At 30.3% G+C, this 22,297-nt stretch overlaps 2 protein-coding genes and 1 pseudogene across 2 annotated transcripts; 2 read left to right on the top strand and 1 right to left on the bottom strand.

The window, feature by feature from the left end:
* The first annotated feature begins 6,008 nt into the window (after nt 1-6,008).
* Nucleotides 6,009-6,998, top strand: LOC130807513 (probable disease resistance protein At1g15890). The gene has a single exon (XM_057672742.1). It carries the CDS (start codon nt 6,009-6,011, stop codon nt 6,996-6,998), a length of 990 nt encoding a protein of 329 aa, XP_057528725.1.
* A 2,682-nt stretch (nt 6,999-9,680) lies between these two features.
* LOC130808004 (disease resistance protein RFL1-like) lies at nt 9,681-14,256 on the bottom strand (annotated as a pseudogene).
* Nucleotides 14,257-19,951: 5,695 nt separating this feature from the next.
* Nucleotides 19,952-21,972, top strand: LOC130807976 (probable disease resistance protein At1g63360). Its single transcript, XM_057673402.1, has 2 exons — nt 19,952-20,028; nt 20,312-21,972. Exons 1-2 carry the CDS (start codon nt 20,016-20,018, stop codon nt 21,478-21,480), a joined length of 1,182 nt encoding a protein of 393 aa, XP_057529385.1. The 5' UTR covers nt 19,952-20,015; the 3' UTR covers nt 21,481-21,972.
* The last annotated feature ends 325 nt before the right edge of the window (nt 21,973-22,297 follow it).

The following is a 22,297-nucleotide window of genomic DNA, read 5'->3' as shown; positions in this document are numbered from 1 at the left end:
TATTTGTCCACTTTACCTTTTACACATATTTTTTAGCTAATTTTAAGCTTTAATATCTCTGATTACACATCATGAAAAATTATAAAAATTATATATTAAAAAATTTTACATCAAGACAAATCTAATAACATCTCACATGAATATTTTTTTTTCAATATATACTTTAAAATTCTAATTTAATTGCTCCCTCTTAAAGTTGGTGATGTAGCTCAAAGATGGTGAACCACCTTAAATCTTATCTTTATTTTTATTTATCATTAACTTACATTAATTGTTTCCTAAACTTAGACGCAATATAAACATTCAACTTAAACTTTATATTTGTGATCCTTGAGTGAGGCAAACGTTTCTCCTTTTAAAGAATATTTATATTTTTTTTATTTGAAACAATAGTTCCTACCAAATATTTTTTTTATTTGAATGTAGACTAGTAAAGATTTTAAATGTCTTCAATACAATAATCGGTAAAATAGTTAGGCATTTTTAAGAAAAGGTGAATATTTAGTAAAAATTAAGTAAAGAAAAATTACATTGTATAAATAAATTGTAAAAAGAATTAAAATATATAAATGTGATTAAAAAATAGTATGTTATTTCCAAAAAAATAATATATCCTTTTAAGAAAATATAAAACAAGAAAATCAACTCAAAATAAAAATACGTTAAAATTATAGCAAATGAGGGAGTCGTTATATGGTCATCGGTAAAAAAGTTGTATTGATAATGATTTATGAATCATGATGTAATTTCCCTGAAACTTCCATGAAAGTTGATTTATGAGTGCTCAACTTATTTGACGTTTAATGGTGAAGTCATTGTCGTCATCAACTTTTTACGCATAATTTTTATATTGAACTATATAAATGTAAAAATTATAAAAAGTTAATATTATGAAAATATGCGATTAGACGATTTAAATAAGATCTCACTTAATTATATTTTTTTCTTACACATTAGTCGCAATATATAAAATAAGATTGAACAATGAATAGTGTCAATAATAAAAATGTAGCGAGCATTTCAGAATGGATAAAGTGTTATATATATATATATATATATATATATATATATATATATATATATATATATATATATATATGTATATATATATATATATATATATATTAAAGGATCAAACAAGAAGGATTTTAAGATGAGAAGGATGAGAAGGATTTTTGTTTGATTTTGTTTTGATACTATATATACAAAAAATGATACTATATTATAAATTAAGAACATTTTAAAAAATTATTTTATAGTTACTTTTCTATGTAACATAGTTACTTTTACAATTATGTGTTTTTGCCTCAATCATGACCATAGATTTTTTTTATTTTAGTGAAATCAAAGGTGTGGAGTCCTTCTTACCCTTCTCATTTTCAACCCTTCTCATTGGCAACCCTTCTCATTAGATCCCTCTCATATATATATATATATATATATATATATATATATATATATATATATATATATATATATATATATATATATATATATATATGTATGTATATATGATTGCACACTTTTTTAGACTATTTCACACTTTTTTAGACTATTTTAGGCCGTCTATAAAAAACTTAGTTGTAACTTTGATTTAAACATTACTCAAAATCAGCGCAATGATATTTAAATATAAACTAATTAAGTTAAATAAACATGTCAAACCAACTTGTAATGGAATTATTAAGTTGATTCATTCACTGTTTTCTCCTTCTATTATACTTGCAAATAATAATTACATTTTCTTAGGTAAATATCTCAATCACTTAAATATTTCAAAAACAAAAATAATACTCTCTCCGTTCTTTTAAGTTCTTCCACCTTACTATAACGTGTAGTTTCATAAGTTCTTCCACTTTAGAATACTTTCTATTTTTAGAAAGTTTTTATCCCACTTTTATTCCTTAAAACCCCCCATTTTCTTTTAATGTACCCCTTTTTTTTATTTATAATTATTTTTTCTCTCATACTTTCAATACAATTATTACTTTACACTACTATTTAATTAAAATAATACCCACTACAACCATAAATTTTCTTTTTTTTAATATGTGTGAAAAATCCAAAATGAAAAAACTTAAAATAACGGAGGGAGTAGGAGATAACACCGCAACATGACTTACAAGTTAGAATACTTAAAAGACTTGTCAAAGTTGACTAACTTTATTCACTTGCGAAAAAGTCTTTATCCACAAAGTTCCCACTTAAATAGTATGTACCTTTTTATTTTAAGTAATTTATTAGAATATAAAGAAATATAAATATCATTGCTCATAATTTTAGAGTGGACTAAGACTATAAAACAATTTACCCATAAATTTGATTTAAACATTAGTAATATGTTAGGGTTTGCAACACATTGCCTAAATTTTCTACACAAAAACTTAGACGAGATCATCGCAAGTTAAGATGAAGTGTGGGCCGGACCATTTCATGTGCGTGTAACAATGTTTTAATTTTCTGGGCATTTATCAATTTTGACCTGAAAGGTATTAATATTGAAAATTGATACCTTTAAGGTCAAAATTAATACCTTTTAAGATCAAAATTGAAAAATACCTGGAATATGAAAAAAAAATGTCTAGATTTTTACATACGCGAATTGAACTAGCCCAAATTAACGGTCTCATTATGAGGCCGTCTTGTCCAAGACCAACTGAATTTCCTAATCATCCATATTTAGAAAATATAAGGTTACGAATAAAAAGGCCGTAATTATATAGCCCAATCTAATAGTTAATCTTAGTCCAATACAGTATACTTATGCGTAATCTTTTAGGATTTGGAAAACAAATGACGGATCCAAACGGAATTGGGCATACTAAAAGAGTTCAAAAAGTCAAAAATTTGGCAATTATTATTGTTTAAATCATTTATTTTGTCAATTAATGCCAGATTGCCATAAAGAAATATGATAAATATATAAAGCCAAGAATTATCAAATACTCCTTGTTTGAATGAGAAATTTAAATTTGGGCTATTTTTTAAAAAAGTTGTAATTAAATTATTAAATAATAAAAAGTACCAGAATTATTTTATGTGTGATGTTTTTCTAAGTATATTTAGTAATTGCCTGAAATGTTACATGCACAATTCCTTCATACTAAAACAAAATATATTAATTTATGTAGTTAAACACAATTTTTAATGATTAAGACTTTGATATTATTGTTTTCGTGATTTCTCAACATACATTTTTTTTTTATCTAATTGGGTTAACATTTACTCATGGGCATGGTTGAAAAGTATGCAAAAGTGAGTTTCATCGCAACTGCTCATATGCTCACTGGAAATTAGCGTCTTGACTTCGTTTACCGCTATTCATCTTAGTAGTCAACTTGAAGACCCCACACTATATTATATTCCCTCCTATTAGGGGTGTCAAACAGGTCGGGTTGGGTCGTTTTCAGGTTCGGGTCATATATAAATGGGTCAACAGACCCTTGACCTGAACCTGACCCATTTAATTAAATGGGTCAAAAATTGAAACCCCGACCTGATCTGTTACAGGTCGGGTCAACCTGCTAATGACCCATTTAACCTGCTTTTTTTTTTCAGGTCATTGAACCTATATAATTCAGGTCATTTGACCCATTTGACCCAAAAATTACAATATTACAAAATTACAATATTACAAAATTACAACATAAAAATTACAATATTACAAAATTACAATGTTACAAAATTACAACATAAAAACTAATTTATGGCTAACACTGTAAAACATTACAAGCTTCATCCATTAATGGAACACAGTAAACATACTTTCATCCATTAATGGAGTTGAAAATCGAACACAGTACAAGCTTGAATTGAAGATCAGGAAGATTGAACTGAAAAATCTGAAAAATCGAACACAATCCAAATCAGAAAAAAATAGAGTAAATAGAAAAAAAAGTCGCACAGAAGCAGCAAGCAGCAAGCACAGAGAAGCAGCAAGCAACACTCAGAAAACCAAAAAATAGAGTAAATAAAGAAAAATGGAGTAAAATCAAAATCAAAACAGAAAATATTACCAGTTTAGTAAAACAAAATCAAAATCAACACAGTATTAACACAGATTACACAAAGATTACAGTAAAATAAAAATTGATGAAGCAACAAGCCCAGAAAATGAAACAGAAAATATGAATCTTGCAAAACATAAAGAAAAATGGAGTAAACATAACACAAACAAAAAAATCGAAAAAATCGAAAAAATCGATAAAAATGAAACAGAAAAATGAAATAAAAAACAAGATGCAAATTACCAGTTTAGTAAAAATGAAACCCCAACAAATTCGAAAAATATCAAAATAAGAACATGCAAGAGAATCATTAATCAAAACAGATCTCATCAACTACTAGAACCAGATCCTCCTTTTCGGAATTTAAAACAAACCAAAAACAAAATCAAAAAAATAACATAATCAAAATCATAATCAAATTAAAATAAACTAGAGAAATTTCGGAAAACCCAGATGTAAAGCAATACAAAACCAAAGATCAGAAACGAAACCAGATCTAATCCCTCTTTTCGTCAAATATAGTGAAAGAAAACCAAAGAAATGAAATCAGATTCAAAGCCAAAGAATTGAAATCACAAACAAAGCCAAAGAGTTTGAGTTTTCTGAGATTGGTTAGAGAAAGAGAGAATGAGAGAGAGCGGGGGAAAGGGCAATGAACGGGTAAAGAAAGAGATTAGGGTTAGGAGTGGGTAGGGTTAGTTTATATAGGAAATTAATCAACGGTTAGATCAAGGCCAAACAAAATCCAACGGCTGTGATTCCATTTAATAAATGTGTCATCACTCATCTAGTATAATGGGTTAAATGGGTTAAATATGGGTCGACCTGACCTGATTGACCCATTTAATAAATGGGTTAAACAGGTTTTTTTCGGGTTTAAATATTCAACCTGAACCTAACCCATTTAATAAACAGATCAGGTCGGGTTGACCCATTTAATTAATTGGGTCAAAAATCTAAACCCAAACCCGCAAATTTCGGGTCGGTTTCAGATCAGGTTAGCAGGTCGGGTCAGCTTTTGCCAGCCCTACCTCCTATTAATGTTAAACTTCTTATTTTCATATTGGGTTAAGTCACCTTAAATGTCTCATTTCTATTTTTAGTATGTTAACTTTATCAACTTTACTCTTACTAAACTTAACATTTTCACACTTTTACAATTATTAACCCCACTTTACCCCTATCAAAATTTAAAAACACTACATTTTTTCTTTCACATGTGGTCCTATTTAACTACCTATAAAAATAGTAAAAAGTCAAATAAGACATATTAGGTGAATAGGAGGGAGTATAATCTTATTTTCATAAAGTTGTTTTCACAAAAAAAAATTCACAAAAATTTTAAAATATAATTTTTTAGATGGCGGATATATTAATTTATTGAATAACAAATTTGGTAGAAGATAAATAAATATCAACAATATTTAAAATATATAAAAATAAAATTAGTGAGATAAAAAATATAAAGATCAAAATATGTAATGACCATAAGTATATACTATCAATATATTAAATAAAAATAAATAAAATAATTTTGTCTAGAGACTGTCACATAAATAGAAATATTATCTATGAAAACAACAAGTTGCATAACTAAAATGGCATATGCGAACAATATTAAATAACAGAAGGAGTATACGTACTCTAACATACTTCTTCCGTTCTATTATACTTACTATATTTAATTTTTTACGCAATTTAATGTGTTATTTTGTTCATTTATATGTTGAATTATACATATTTAAAAATTATAAAATGTTAATATTATGAAAGTATGCAATTAGATGGTTCAAACAAGATCTCACTTGACTATATTTTAACTTATATATTAACCGTAATATATAAAATAAACTTAAACAATGAATAGTACCAAAATCGAAATGCAGGAGGTATTTATGAAGTAACTTCACTTTTTCATTTTGGGCTTCTCATATTCATTTGCAAGAGCTTTCTCCAATCCAAAACAGCTACAGCTTGAAGAACAACACAAACACCCTCCATATGAAAACAACAAGATTAACCCGAAAAGCCCATGACATCAGATCAGAGGCATCTGCTGCAGAGCATCAGACCCTTCGCCAAGTGAAGGCAGAAGTACGAAATTGGTTGGAAAATGTGCAGACTGTGGATAACCAAGTTAAGGATATTCTGGAGCAGGCAGGAAGAGATATGAACATTTTTGTAGATTTCTTTTATCGCGCATGGTTAGGGATCGTTCATGTCGACAAGAAACTTCAGCAAGTAGAACAACTCTTGGATACTGGAACGTCTTTACAGACTGCTCCGTTGATATCTAATGTAAGACCGGAGCTTCCTTATCTGACTTCCAACCTAATAGGTAGCGAAGCATTCGGTAATATCAAGAAAGTGTTGGAGTTTATAAAATCAGATCGGATATCATGTATTGGTGTTCATGGAGCACAAGGTACAGGCAAAACAGAAATCGTTAAGCATATCTACAACCGACTATTAGTAAACACGAATGTTTATTATGTACAAATTAGGGAGAATATCACGAACCATGAGTTGTCGACCATGATTGCTCGAACACTTGGGTTAGAATTAGCTGAAGAGGATGAAGGTAGGCGGCCTGATTTTTTATACAGAGCTTTGAGAAGTAAAGGGAAATTTGTTCTTATACTAGATGGTTTAATAAGAGATTTCAGATCATTTGAAGTAGGTATCCCTGTGCATCCAAATGGGGGAAAATTGATTTTCACTACACGGTCACCAAATGTTTCGCGAAGAATGGAGTCACAAGAAACAATCGAGCTGCAGCCGTTGTCAGAAGATGAAGCACATGAGCTGTTTCGAAAAGAGGTGCAGATGAGTGAATATGACTCGGAAGAAATGGAAGGCGTAGCACATCGTATCTTACAACAATGTGGGAATGTACCTGGCGTTATTATTCGTATAGCAGATATGTTGAAAAGGGAACATGATATCCATGTATGGTGGAACACTTTGGATGAACTGCAACAACACTTGTAGTTGCTTAAGCCTAAATACTCTATTTTTAGAAACTTATTGCATCCAAAATTCTTGGTGTAATCAGATGGTTTCTAAATTTAGAAATGATAGAAGGTAGTATGAAGCTGCTAGAGAATAAAGCAGACTAATCGACTAGCAAATGAATACTTGCAGCTGCAGTGTGTCCGTTTCAGTGTGTTTTCTTTGTTGATGTTGAATTGGAAATGCGCTAAACATCCTTCCTTGCAGACTAGTAAACAATATTTTACGTAGGGTTGAAAACATAAAACTATGAGCTAAAAAAATCTATACTGAGCCGATTCGACTACTATTCTTATGTTTTGTGTGTGGCACAATTCAACATAGAGTTTTTGGATAAATGGCTCTGATCACGGTCTAGATAATCCCGAAACCAAATCTCACCTTATAAGTCCCCTTAATTTGATATCTCGTCGTCATTTTTGTCTTTGAGAACCATAAAATGATGAGATACTCTTGTGCGAGACCTCTCGGTGAGATGACATCAAAACAAAAAGTCCATTTGATATTAATTTGTGAGTAGGCCTATAAGAATTTGAGTGGAATAATAGTGTGTCTTAATGTATAATTTTCACCATCTAAATATTAGTAGGGTTGATAAGGTTGTGACTTGTGAGTAGGCCTATGTGCGTGACAGGCCATATACAGGCTCGCTTAAATGGGCCGGGCCCATTAAGCACGACTTGATAAATGAAAATTACTTTATTCTTTTAATTGGAGTAAGTACTTCTACGTTTTCCTATGTAAGTACGTGTATAAATTGTCTCATCTAGCCCCTCTCCTATCATTCTATCATATGATTAAAAATGCTACTGTATGTGCAGGCTATTTTAGTGATATAATTTGTTAAGAAATATAAAAAGCTACCTAATTTATACCCATTTTGTTAAAAACTACCTTATGTAAAAATTTTTGAAAAAACTACCTTATATAATACAATTGTTTGCAAAACACTACCTTATAACGGTTTGTGGCCTTTGACTGCTAATTTTAACCGTTGACCCGCATGTGACAGTCACGTGATGCTTTAATTGTATTACTTCGTCTTCATTTCAGTTCAGCGCATTCGAAAATCCTTTCTTTCTTCATGCCATTCGAAAATCCTTTAATTGTATATACATAAGACATTGATCGGCAACAAACAAAACTGTAACTATACACCCCGAAAAATAGCAAATAAAAACTAGGTCATTGAAGCAGAATCTGAACCGTAACTATAGATTAAACAATACGAATTCATATCAAGAGATTAAAGATGGAAATTTACTAGCCACAAATTTAATGGGGGAAGACGAGGAAGTAGTGGCAGGAGGATCACTGATTGCAAGCTGATGAAGGTAAAGGAGGTAAGAAGTAAGAAAGGATTTTCGAATGAGCTGAACTGAAATGAAGACGAAGTAATACAATTAAAGCATCACGTGACTATCACGTGACTATCACATGCGGGTCAACGGTTAAAGTTAGCGGTCAAAGGCCACAAACCGTTATAAGGTAGTGTTTTGCAAACAATTGTATTATATAAGGTAGTTTTTTGCAAAAACTTTTACATAAGGTAGTTTTTTACAAAATGGGGTATAGATTAGGTAGTTTTTTATAATTTTGCCTAAGAAAAAATAAGTTTAAGAGAACTCATTGAGATATTTATAAAACCACAAAAGCACAATCTACATTTTTTTAAGTTGGAATACAATTAAATAGTAAATGTAGGAAATAAGAATATTTCCTAAATATATTTGGGGAATGTTATTATTCTGTAAATAATAGTTTGCCATATTTAGCTTTCATCTCAGTGTATATAAACATGATGTGATACTTAGTTAGTATGCATTCAAATCCTTTATTCCGCTCTTTTAATTCTTTTTTATTAAATTAGTTTTTCAAAAAGTTTGATGAAATTCTACTTAAAGAATTTGAGATGAATTCTTAAAAAGCCTACTCAAGTTAATTTAATAACTACACTAAATAACTTGTCAAATAATAAGTTTTTTTTTTTTTTTTTTTTTTTAATTTGGAATAGGCTAGAGATACAAATAGATAATAAGGGAGAAATATAATTATTGGGTCTGTTATTTTGTAACAACCAAACGGCCCTGGAGACTATAGTCTCTAACTAAACAAAAGAATCAGCTAGCTGTTCAATTATGTGATTCTTGCATGTGTTTGGTTTGAATCTTTCCTGACAAATTTTTCTGATGGAATGTGCATTTATAGTATATTTCTTGATTATTTATATCTAGATTTTATTTTCTTGAGTAAAAAATGTTTTAATATAGTTACTAAATATAATAGAATTGACATTCATTTATTAGTGGTAAATATTCTAAATATTCACACCGGCCCTTAAATAGGGGAGACTAGAGGCGTTCAAATTGAATTTCAGATCGATTCAAATATTTAGTTTTTCGGATAGTAAAAATCATAATTTTGTACCGGTCTGAATAAACGGGAAATCCGATTTGCCTTAGATCGTATATTGGATATCAAATTTTGATTTTATCAAAATTCTTATTTTTTTATCTTTTATAGTTTGAAAAAATAATTTTGGCAATACGATTTGATGTTCAAGAGGCTAAATTAATTAAAAATCGCAATTTAACGCAATTTAGTTGTAGTTGAGAATTGAAAAAATAAATAAAATAAATATTCAATTGAAAAATAAATAAATAAATGCAACAAGTTTATGGCAATGTTTTGAATATCATTACTTTGAGATGTTAATCTAAAATATTACTTGATAAACTTAGTTTCAAATAATATGTTAATCTAAAATACAATATCTGCTATAACTTCAAAACGTACATACTTGAAAATTAAAAATTCGATTTCGTCTTCCTTGATATCACATTTCATTATCAATATCAGCAAGCATGGTATGACATTTCAAAATTTGATTGATTTTATAAGAAATCTGGGTATGCAGGGCAGAGTATGTCTTTTAATTTTCATCTATGTCGATAAAGTGGAGATAGTCACAAACAAGATTGGGTAGGCAACGTAAATATAGTAATCTTAATCCAGGAAGAGAAAGAAAAAGATTGGGTAGAGCACCGTTGTTTGATTCAAATATACGCTCCAATAAATCACATTCTTCCACCTGTAAGAATCGCAAGTTGGGGAGGTTCAAATGCTTGTTGAATGGAAACAACACCTTTAGTTTTGGACAGTTGAATATGTTTAGAGTTTGAAGTTGGAAAAAGGAGCAGCTACCGAATTCTACTATCCTTGTCAAATCAGGCAACTCAATGAAATCTAATGTTTCATGGTCATCTAGTTGTTGCGTCACGGTAAATATATATTCCAACCCTATACATTCTGTTCTGTCAATAAACTTTAATTGTAAAGCCCAACCAAGGAGGGAAAAATATCTGTCAATGCTCTTTTTCCCTTTTTATTAACTTTGTTAATAAAGAGCACATCAATTGAAGTAGGAAGTAGACTTGTCTCCTCTCCAAATTCTACACCTGTGATACACAATATCCTCTCACTTTCTGAAAGGTACGATATTCTATTGAATGCACGATCGTTGAGATCAAAATGATCATGTGATTTAAGCCAGAACGCGTAGCAACTTAATTGATGTGAACGTTGTATAAGCCCATTAAAACCAGTCATATCATTATTTATAATCCAAGGGCAGTATGTTACCTTCTCTAGCTTCTCTAATCCTTCTATTCCTCTCACACCTTCTTTAAGCTTGGAGTTGCTATCCAAGTCCAACATCACTCTTAGATTTGTAAGCTTTTCCAGTGATGGCAAATAAGTTAGCTCCTCACAACCTTTAAGTAAGAGTGCCCTTAAACTTTCCAACTCTGAAACACCTTCTGGCACCCTTTCAATTTGAGTATAAGACAAATCAAGAATTTTAAAGGCCCTAATATGATCAAAGAAAGGTTCTGGGATCTTCGTTAAAGAAGTGTTATCAAGCTTGAGCACTGTGAGTATTGGAGTCCGAGGTGCCATATCATATGGAATCACTGTGATGTCATAATTGTACCTCAGTGAGACTTTCACTAGATCTCGACTCCATAATTCTTCTTCGGGTACTTTCCGCAATTGTTTTCTTGATTTTGCTAGAAAAAGTGGACAACAATTTGTGATCGAAATAGCCATGTCCCTCACCAAATCATGCATCTTCACACATTCCTTTGTAAAAGATTCCAATAAGCATGCGTTTTTTAGTTTTTCTAAGAGGTCATAGCCTTTGTACATTTTCTCTAACCTGCTCCCTTTATCATCCAACATTCCTTTCATAATCCATTACTCTATTAAAGCTTCATTATATATAATTGAATCTTCTGGATATAGCACACAACTTAAGAAGCACTGTTTTAGAAGCTCATTATTGAGGCGATCATAGCTAAATTTTAGTTTCTGAAGCACCTTTTCTTCCATGTCTTCATGCCCCCTACTTGGATTTTCCAACTCAGCTAAAGCATTTTTCCACACTAGCACGTCAAAAACGCCTATCATACTACGAGCTATGACAATGGTTGCAAGCGGCAAACACGCACACTCCTTAGCCACTAATTCTTACACCCCATCATTCGGCACACTTCTTCTTTTCTAGTGCTAAAGATGATGTTAATCTTACATCCATTCTCTTTATTGGGAATGCCAATAGAACTCAATTGAAACTTTTCCCACACATCATCAAGAAAAAGCACCACATTCTTCTCCATCATGACAAAAGAATGATGTAAATCACAAGCTCTCTTATCAGTATCATCCTCACTAGAAAGCTTTACCCCAATGGCTTTTGCCACCTTTTCTTGTAACATGTACAAATTGCAATCACTTGAAACTGTTACCCAAATAACACGCCCTGATTTGAAAATGTAATCACCCAGTAGCTGATTGTATATGTTTTTCATGAGCGTGGTCTTCCCTATACCTCCCATACCAAGAACCCCAATTGAATATGCGAAAGGATGATCTCTAAGCCATTCTTGAATCATTCGAACATCTTCCTGGAAAAGCTCACCATACATTGGTTCGAGATTAAATGCCACTTCCTTTGCCTTAGGATCATCGAGTAGCAAACCATTTGGAAAATGACTTTCCTCATAATGAGCATCAACCTCTTTTGTCATTACGTTTATGCGATCATTGAGTTGCATATTGGTGACAAACCCTCTTGATTTATGGCATTCGTCGACAATACTTTCAAACTTAGATCTTTTGAGTTTGTAAGTATCCAACCAATCAACAACTTCTAGTCTTTTTCTTTTCCCAACTTGTAACGCAGCTTGATTACATTCTGCACAAATATCATCTTTTCGTGCAGTTAGTCTCTTCATCTTCTCTTCCAGGGTCTCTAAATTTTGTACCACAATGGAGTCGTTCAAAGAACCCAACGCTTTCGAGAGTTGCCCCTGATTCATATGATAGTAGTAAGTGTCCAGCCAAAGCATGTTACAATAATTATTAGAAAAATGAGTAAAGTAATATTTCATGGGAAAGTAGAGACACATGCAAATGTCATCGAAAATCTTTTGTTAAATATGTGGATGAATGTTAAAAATAGTTATGTTGAATCTTCGCTTATGAAACATATTCATTACTTTTTTTATTTACTATATGTCCTTTTACTTTTAGCTCTCTATTTAATGTATTTTTTTATTTTTAAATTTTTCTATTGTATGTAATTAAAAATTATAAATACTTGAGAATAACGTTTATATTGAAATGAATAAAACAAGATCTTACTTGACTATGTTTTAATTTATAGATTAAAAATATAATATATATTAAAAGTGATTGAAATGGAATCCAAAAAACAATGTGACATATACATTCAATAGGAGAGAATAATAATTTGATTCTTCATTCACATTTTGTATTTCATACAAGGAAAAATAATGCGTGGCACATTTTTTGCAAAAATAGTTGTCAGAATAAAAATTATTATTTTTAATATTTTTAAATACTTAAATTTTTTATTTATTAAGTTTATAATTATTCAATTTAATTTATTACTTAAATTAGTAACATAAAAAAGTGAATTGAATATTAGTCATGAGAAAATTACCTAACTAGAAATGACAATAATAAAATACCAAAACAAAAAATCAGTCCATTGCAAAATATCAAATGATGTAAAAAACATATAAAAAATTGCTTCTAAAAACTCAACCTATTAGCCGTCTGCAGCACGCCAATGTTTCATTTATTCATAAGAGATTCAACATTTTGCTCATTTTTGTAAAGAAAGAGCTTCTTGATTGACTACCTTGAGCAATTGTTTACTCCATTTTATTTAATTAAATGTCACATGTCATGTTCCGATTGTGTGATGTAATTTTAATAAAAAATATTTCATGGATATATCTTTAATGATTTTGCATTTTAATTTTCTTGAACCAAAACTTAAAAATAATGTTAAAAATTGAATATATTTATGGATCTTTATAAAGTAATTGAATTGAATATTTTTATAAAGCTAATCAACAAGAAGTTCTTAGTAAATATTACATAATATCAAACATTTTTTTATAAGTCTATATATATATATATATATATCAAAAGGAGAAGGTCTTAGTAAATAATGGTTATTTGTGATGTTAAAAAATCAACCTTATGTGGTGGATTTGATAGTGTGAGAGTTCTGTTGTTTTAATTTATTTTTTTTGTATTATTTGATTTATTAGTAAAAAAAAATTAGTAAAAAAAATGAATTTAATCAACCAAAGCCAACATACACATAGTCTATTAGTAAAAGAAAAATAAAAAACAATCAAATTACAATTTGCGTGACACCACTTTAATAAAGAATTAGTATTATAAAAAGTAGATATTAAAATTCTTATAAGATTTGAAAGGTGGTCAAAACAGATCCGACCAACCGACCTTGTAAACGAACTCGATTTAATCAGACTTTCAAATGATTTTAAAATTAGGTAAACATTAATGTGAACACAAGACCCGATTTTAAATCGACCCAAAACTTGTGACCCAAATTTATTCCGATGACCTAAATAAACACCTCTGTAAATCCCACCTTGATAAATTAAACTCATATACATCATATATCTATGAAACTCATGTTTGAATTTCTCTCTTTAAGCATAAAAAATAGCAAACTTAAAAAATAACATACCTGAGCCATTAAAATATTGCAGTCTGAGACCACTGAATTATAAATGAAGAAAGAATAAATGTAAAAAGAAGCCAATTAGAAATAATACCAAAAGAGAACTCAATATAGAGAAGGAAAGAGAAAGAAGTATATGAAAATGAGTAGTGTTTGAACTTTGAAGTGTGTTTTTATAGAAGATTAATTAGGAATGAAAAATAACTTCTTTTTTTTTTATTTGAAAATAGATCCTACCAAAATATTTTTCTTTTGTTATTATTCTATTTGAAATTATTCTACTTATTTTATTTCTTTTATATTTGAAATAAACTGTATAATGTCATCCAAACAATAAAATTGTAAAATAGTTAATTGCTTTTTTGTCCTTTTAATTTAACATCATTAAGAAAGTGAGATATTATTAAGCAAAAAATAAATATTTGAAAAGTAAATAAATATATAGACTAAATTATATCAATAAAAATTAGATAAATTAAAATATATGAATAATATTAGAATAAAGTGATGAGTGTATTTCTAAAAATAAAAATAATATATAAAATGAAAAAATAACTTTAAATAAAAAATAACTAAATAACTTATAAGGGAGCACTTATGGTCATCGGTCAAAAAGTTGTATTGATAATGATTATGAATCATGATGTTTGAGTGCTCAACTTATTTGCTCGTGAAGTCATTGTCGTCCTCTACTTTTTACGCAATTTTAATAATTTATATATTGAATTATAAAAAAATAAAAATTATAAAAAGTTAATATTATCAGAGTATGTGATTAGACGATTTAAATAGAATCTCATTTGATTAAATTTTTTCTTACACATCAGTCGCAATATATAAAATAAGATTGAACAATGAATAGTGTGAATAATAAAAATGTAGCAAGTATTTCAAAACGGAGAAGTGTGTGTGTGTATATATATATATATATATATATATATATATATATATATATATATATATATATATATATATATATATATATATATATATATATATATTATTGCACACTTTTTTAGACTATTTTAGATCGTTTATAGAAAACTTACCTGTAACTTTGATTTAAACATTACTCAAAATCAGCGAAATGATATTTGAATTTAAACTAATTAAATTAAATAAACATGTCAAACCAACTTGTAATGGAATTATTAAGTTGATTCATTCACTGTTCTCTCTGTCTATTATACTTGCAAATAATAGTTACATTTTCTTATATAAATATCTGTATCACTTAAATATTTCAAAAACAAAAATAATAGGAGATAACACCACAACATGACTTACAAGTTAGAATACTTAAAAGACTTATCAAAGTTGACTAACTTTATTCACTTGCTAAAAAGTCTTTATCCACATAGTTCCCACTTAAATAGTATGTAACTTTTTATTTCAAAAATATAATTAAGTAATTTATTAGCATATAAAGAAATATAAATATCATTGCACATAATTTTAGAGTGGACTAAGACTATAAAACAATTTACCCATAAATTTGATTTAAACATTAGTAATATGTTAGGGTTGCAACACATTGCCTAAATTTCCTACACAAAAACTTAGATGAGATCATCGCAAGTTAACATGAAGTGTGGGTCGGGCCATTTCACGTGCGTGTAACAATTTTTAATATTTTTGGGCATTTATTAATTTTGACCTGAAAGGTATTAATATTGAAAATTGATATCTTTAAGGTCAAAATTGATACCTTTTAAGATCAAAATTGAAAAATGCTCAGAATATAAAAAACAATGTCCAGATTGTTACATACGCGAATTGAACCAGTCCAAATTAACGATCTCATTATGAGGCCGTCTCGTCCAAGACCAACTGAATTTCCTAACCATTAATATTTAGAAAATATAAGGTTACGAATAAAAAGGCTGTAATTATATAGCCCAATCTAATAGTTAATCTTAGTCCAATAAAATATACTTATGCGTAATCTTTTAGGATTTGGAAAACAAATGGCGGATCCAAACGGAATTGGGTATACTAAAAGAGTTCAAAAAGTCAAAAATTTGGCAATTATTATTGTTTAAATCATTTAATTTGTCAATTAATGCCCAATTGCCATAAGGAAATATGATAAATATATAAAGCCAAGAATTATCAAATACTCCTTGTTTGAGTGAAAATTTAAATTTGGGCTATTTTTTAAAAAAGTTGTAATTAAATTATTAAATAATAAAAAGTACCAGAATTATTTTATGTGTGATGGTTTTCTAAGTTTATTTAGTAATTGTCAGAAATGTCACATGCATAATTCCTTCATACTAAAACAAAATATATTAATTTATGTAGTTAAACACAGTTTTTAATGATTAAGGCTTTGGTAGTAGTGTTTTTTAATTTCTCAAACATGCATTTTTTTTTGTATCTAATTGGGTTAACATTTACTCATGGGTAGAGGTGTTCATTTGGGTGATCGAGTCGGTTTCAGATGGGTGTCATTCGGTTCAGTTGTATTTCGGATCGGTTATTTTTCGGATGCGTGTTACGGCGGGTCACACTCGGGTCAGGTCGGTTAGTCACGGTTCGGTTGAAGATCGGTTATTTGAGCTGTCGGGTTAGCATCGGTTCGGTGTCGGTTGAAGTTCGCATCGAGTAGTCAATCGATCTCGGACTGTCATCGGTTATTAATTGGTTCGGTTTTACCGGGTACAGATCGGGTTCGGGTATTATTTTCCAGTAGAATTCGGATACGAATTAATAATTACTATAGATCGAGTCAATATCAGATTAAGTGTTAGACATTTTTTAATTGATGATAAGATTCCCCTTAGTTAAGGCAAAATGGTTAAAATGCAAATCAATTAGTGATTATTACTTTGTTACATTTACTTGTTTGACTGTAAGTTAAAATTAAGTTTTATCATTTTTCATCGAAATTGATTAAAAATAGTTAAATAAATATTGACCATTGATTATTAACTCTAAATATATGAAATTATATATGTATAAAATTTAATTTATTAAAATTTCTATTACTTTATTAGATTAACTAATAAGATGATTGAATATGAGTCGATCATATCTCTATGTTAAAAATTGGTTTAGGTTTATAGCATTTCGATTAAAAATTCGTTCGGGTTAGGTCGGTTTTAGCCGGATCAAGTTCGGTTTTGAGCATGATTCGGGTCGGGTATGACTCGGGTCGGTCAATATTAGGTTTGGGTAATTTCGGTTAACGGTTATATGTCGTTTATAAAAATCGGTCGCAGTTCGGGTTCGATTTTACGATTTTCGGTCGTAAATCGGTTCGGGCGCAACTTCGATTTGAATAATGTCGGTTCGATAAACCTAAAAAAGAAACATATGGTTGAAAAGTATGCAAAAGTGAGTTTCATCGCAACCTGTGATACACGGACACGGCACTGAACAGGCGTGTCCCGTGTCGAACACGGACACGCGACGGACACGCGAAAATCCGTGTCTGACACGCCAAATGAAGTGTCCAATATTTTAATATTTTTCCGGACACGCGGACACGGCAAGGACACGCAAGGGACACGGCAAGAGTTAAGGACACGTTTTTTTAAAAAAAAATTAAAAAATTGAATGTCAGAATAGTCACTCACGAATTCCCTTTCCCAGTTTCCCTTCCCTCTCAATTCCCTCTCTTGCTCTCCTCTCACTCCTCTCAACTCTCTTTCACTCTAATCCTAAAAACTCTGCACAACTCTTCCTCTACCTCCACTGTCGCCGCCACACTCCCGCACCACGCCACCGCCACCGGCTGCTCCTCCTGTCCTCCATCAGACCATCACAGACGAACACTGCCGCACTCTCGTTTGATTTTATTTAAGGTATTTTCACTCTTTATCCTAAATCCTAATATTAATCTTGTTCTAATCTTTAATCTTAGTGTTAATCTTAAATTCTTAATCTTAATTTCTTGTGAATTCAAATTTGTTAATGTTGAAATTGGGTTTAAAACCTGGAATTGGGTTTAAAAATTCTATTTGTGAATTCAAATTATTTCTAATCTATTGAAAATTTGAACCAACATTTGAAAATGTTGAAATTTTAGTAATAATTTTGTTAGAATGTTGTTTCTTGATTTTTTTTTGTTTATGTTGTTTGAGTGATTGAAAATTTGTTAATGTTAAATTGTTAATGTGTTTGTAATTTGAATTTTGAAAAGTTGAAATGTTGTTCTTGATTTTTTTGTATATCCTCTTTGAATATTTGTTAATTGTTATTTGTTAATGTTAAATTGTTAATGTGTTTGTAATTTGAATTTTGAAAAGTTAAAATGTTGTTCTTGATTTTTTTGTATATCCTCTTTGAATATTTGTTAATTGTTATTGTTAATGTTAAATTGTTAATGTGTTTGTAATTTGAATTTTGAAAAGTTGAAATGTTGTTTTTGATTTTTTTGTATATCCTCTTTGATTGTGGTTGTTTGAATTTGAAGAGTTCAATCATATCTAGTAGTGGGGCTAGTGGCTTTGATTCATGCAATGTTAGTGGTGATGCTACAAATGAAGAGGGTGATTTCGGTTCTTATCTTTCTCTTGATGAGTCCGAGTTGGAAACTACTTTTGCAGCGGAGGATGATGATGGATGTCATATGGATGATGTGTGATGATCAAACTTAAATTTACCTATTTATTTGGTTTTCTTTGATTTGGTTTGTATGACTATTTTCAAATACTCATGTTGTTTATTTGGTATTTATTTGCATTTTATGTGAGTTTTATGTTTTTTAAAGTGTTTATTTACAAATATCAAATGAAAGATTGTAAAATTATCTTTAATTTGATATATTTATTATATTACCATTTTCGTGTCCCCGTGTCCGCCATTTTTAAGTTGGCGTTTTCTCGTGTCCGTGTCCGTTTTAGTGCAACCTAGATCGCAACTGCTCATATGCTCACTGGAAATTAGCGTCTTGACTTCGTTTACTGCTATTCATCTTAGTAGTCAACTTGAGGACCCCACACTATATTATATTCCCTCCTATTAATGTTAAACGTCTTATTTTCATATTGAGTCAAGTCACCTTAAATGTCTCATTTTTATTTTTGGTACGTTAACTTTACCAACTTTACTTTTCCTAAACTTGACATTTTCACACTTTTACAATTATTAACCCCACTTACCCCTATCAAAATTTAAAAACACTACATTTTTTCCTTTCACATGTGGTCATATTTAACTACTTATAAAAATGGTGAAAAGTCAAATAGGACATATTAGGTGAATACTAGGATGGAGTATTATCTTCCTTTCATAAAGTTGTTTTCACAAAAATTTAAAAATATAATTTTTTAGATGGCGGATATATTAATTTATTGAATAACAAATTTGGTAGAAGAAAAATAAATATCATAAATATTTAAAATATATAAAAATAAAATTAGTGAGATAAAAAATATAAAGACCAAAATATGTAATGACCATAAGTATATACTATCAAAATATTAAATAAAATAATTTTGTCTAGAGACTGTCACATAAATAGAAATATTGTCTATAAAAACAACAAGTTGAATAACTAAAATAGCATATGCAAACAATATTAAATAACAGAGGGAGTATACGTATTCTCATATACTTCTTCCGTTCCATTATACTTACTATATTTGATTTTTTACGCAATTTAATGTGTTATTTTGTTCATTTATATGTTGAATGATACACATTTAAAAATTATAAAGTGTTAATATTAATTTATGCGATTAGATGATTCAAACAAGATCTCACTTGACTATATTTTAACTTATATATTAACCGCAATATATAAAATAAACTTCAACAATGAATAGTACCAAAATCGAAATGTAGGAGGTATTTATGAAGTAACTTTAACTTACTTTTTCATTTCATATCTTGGGGTTCTCATATTCATTTGCAAGAGCTTTCTTTGGCAATATTTTTCAGCAATCCAAAACAGCTACATCATGTTCGAATATGGTACGTTTTTTTTTTAATCTTATTAATTAACTTTAATATTCATTTGTATTAAAAAAATTTTATTAGTTGAATATGTTTAAATAATTTTATTAAAGTTGCATAATATATAAAGTTTTTGAACAAGATTCAAACCCTATAACTGTGTATCCGGGTCTAAATAGATACGAGTGAGTAGAGACGGGTACGAGTCGCATCTGGGTTTTTGATTATGCTACTAAAATACACTGCTTTCATTTGCAAGCATATCATGTTTACTATGTGTTTCCTGATGTAAATACTTCAGCTGTGCTATTTTTGTCCCTCATTGTGCTCGGAATTTCACTTGGCTTCAACTTTGTTAGTTTATTGGGGACGATGTGGAGTATGAGGGAATCTATAAACGATACAATCAATTTCATGATCAAATTACCTAATTGGTTAAACTACTATAACAACTTGAAGAACGACACTAACACCCTCCATATGAAAACAACAAGATTAACCCGAAAAGCCCATGACATCAGATCAGAGGCATCTGCTGCAGAGCATCAGACCCTTCGCCAAGTGAAGGCAGAAGTACGAAATTGGTTGGAAAACGTGCAGACTGTGGATAACCAAGTTAAGGATATTCTGGAGCAGGCAGGAAGAGATATGAACATTTTCGTAGATTTCTTTTATCGCGCTTGGTTAGGGATCGTTCATGTCGACAAGAAACTTCAGCAAGTAGAACAACTCTTGGATACTGGAACGTCTTTACAGACTGCTCCGTTGATATCTAATGTAAGACCGGAGCTTCCTTATCTGACTTCCAACCTAATAGGTAGCGAAGCATTCGGTAATATCAATAAAGTGTTGGAGTATATAAAATTAGATCGGATATCATGTATTGGTGTTCATGGAGCACAAGGTACCGGCAAAACAGAAATCGTTAAGCATATCTACAACCGACTATTAGTAAACACGAATGTTTATTATGTACAAATTAGGGAGAATATCACGAACCATGAGTTGTCGAGCATGATTTCTCGAACACTTGGGTTAGAATTAGCTGAAGAGGATGAAGGTAGGCGGCCTGATTTTTTATACAGAGCTTTGAGAAGTAAAGGGAAATTTGTTCTTATACTAGATGGTTTAATAAGAGATTTCAGATTATTTGAAGTAGGTATCCCTGTGCATCCAAATGGGGGAAAATTGATTTTCACTACACGGTCACCAAATGTTTCGCGAAGAATGGAGTCACAAGTAACAATCGAGCTGCAGCCGTTGTCAGATGATGAAGCAGATGAGCTGTTTCGAAAAGAGGTGCAGATGAGTGAATATGACTCGGAAGAAATGGAAGGCGTAGCACATCGTATCTTACAACAATGTGGGAATGTACCTGGCGTTATTATTCGTATAGCAGATATGTTGAAAAGGGAACATGATATCCATGTATGGTGGAACACTTTGAATGAACTGCAACAACACTTGTAGTTGCTTAAGCCTAAATACTCTATTTTTAGAAACTTATTGCATCCAAAATTCTTGGTGTAATCAGATGGTTTCTAAATTTAGAAATGATAGAAGGTAGTATGAAGCTGCTAGAGAATAAAGCAGACTAATCGACTAGCAAATGAATACTTGCAGCTGCAGTGTGTCCGTTTCAGTGTGTTTTCTTTGTTGATGTTGAATTGGAAATGCGCTAAACATCCTTCCTTGCAGACTAGTAAACAATATTTTACGTAGGGTTGAAAACATAATACTATGAGCTAAAAAAATCTACACTGAGCCGATTCGACTACTATTAATTTATCTTATTAGGCTATTAAACCTATGTATAAAGCACGTTTTACAGAAATACCGTCTCATATAAGAATTCTAGTTGAATAATAGTGTGTCATAATGTATAATTTCCACCATCTAAATATTATTAGTAGGGTTGATAAGGTTGTGACTTGTGAGTAGCCCTATGTGCATGACTGGCCATATACAGGCTCGCTTAAATGGGCCGGGCCCATTAAGATCGACTTAAGAACAACCTCGCTTAAATGGGTCTCACTCAAACAACCTAATACCATGAAGAGGGAACTCTAATGGTGATAACCCTAGTTCCCTTACTTGTATTTGTCTCTCTACATTTTTCCTAGCTTATTGAGCCTTTATATAGCCCACAATATCATAAGGAAAACCCCAGGACTAAACCTTAAACCCCACAAAAGTTACCCCCATAAAACAAAATGTCGCTGAACTTGGGTACTAGGCCTCACTCGATCGAGCAGACCTGCTCGACTAGGTTGAGCATCACTTCAGA

Source organism: Amaranthus tricolor, chromosome 3 (genome assembly GCF_026212465.1).
Source record: "Amaranthus tricolor cultivar Red isolate AtriRed21 chromosome 3, ASM2621246v1, whole genome shotgun sequence".
Classification (NCBI taxonomy): domain Eukaryota; kingdom Viridiplantae; phylum Streptophyta; class Magnoliopsida; order Caryophyllales; family Amaranthaceae; genus Amaranthus; species Amaranthus tricolor.
Note: the sequence above shows the minus strand (reverse complement) of the source record. Positions and strands in the feature narration are given on the sequence as shown.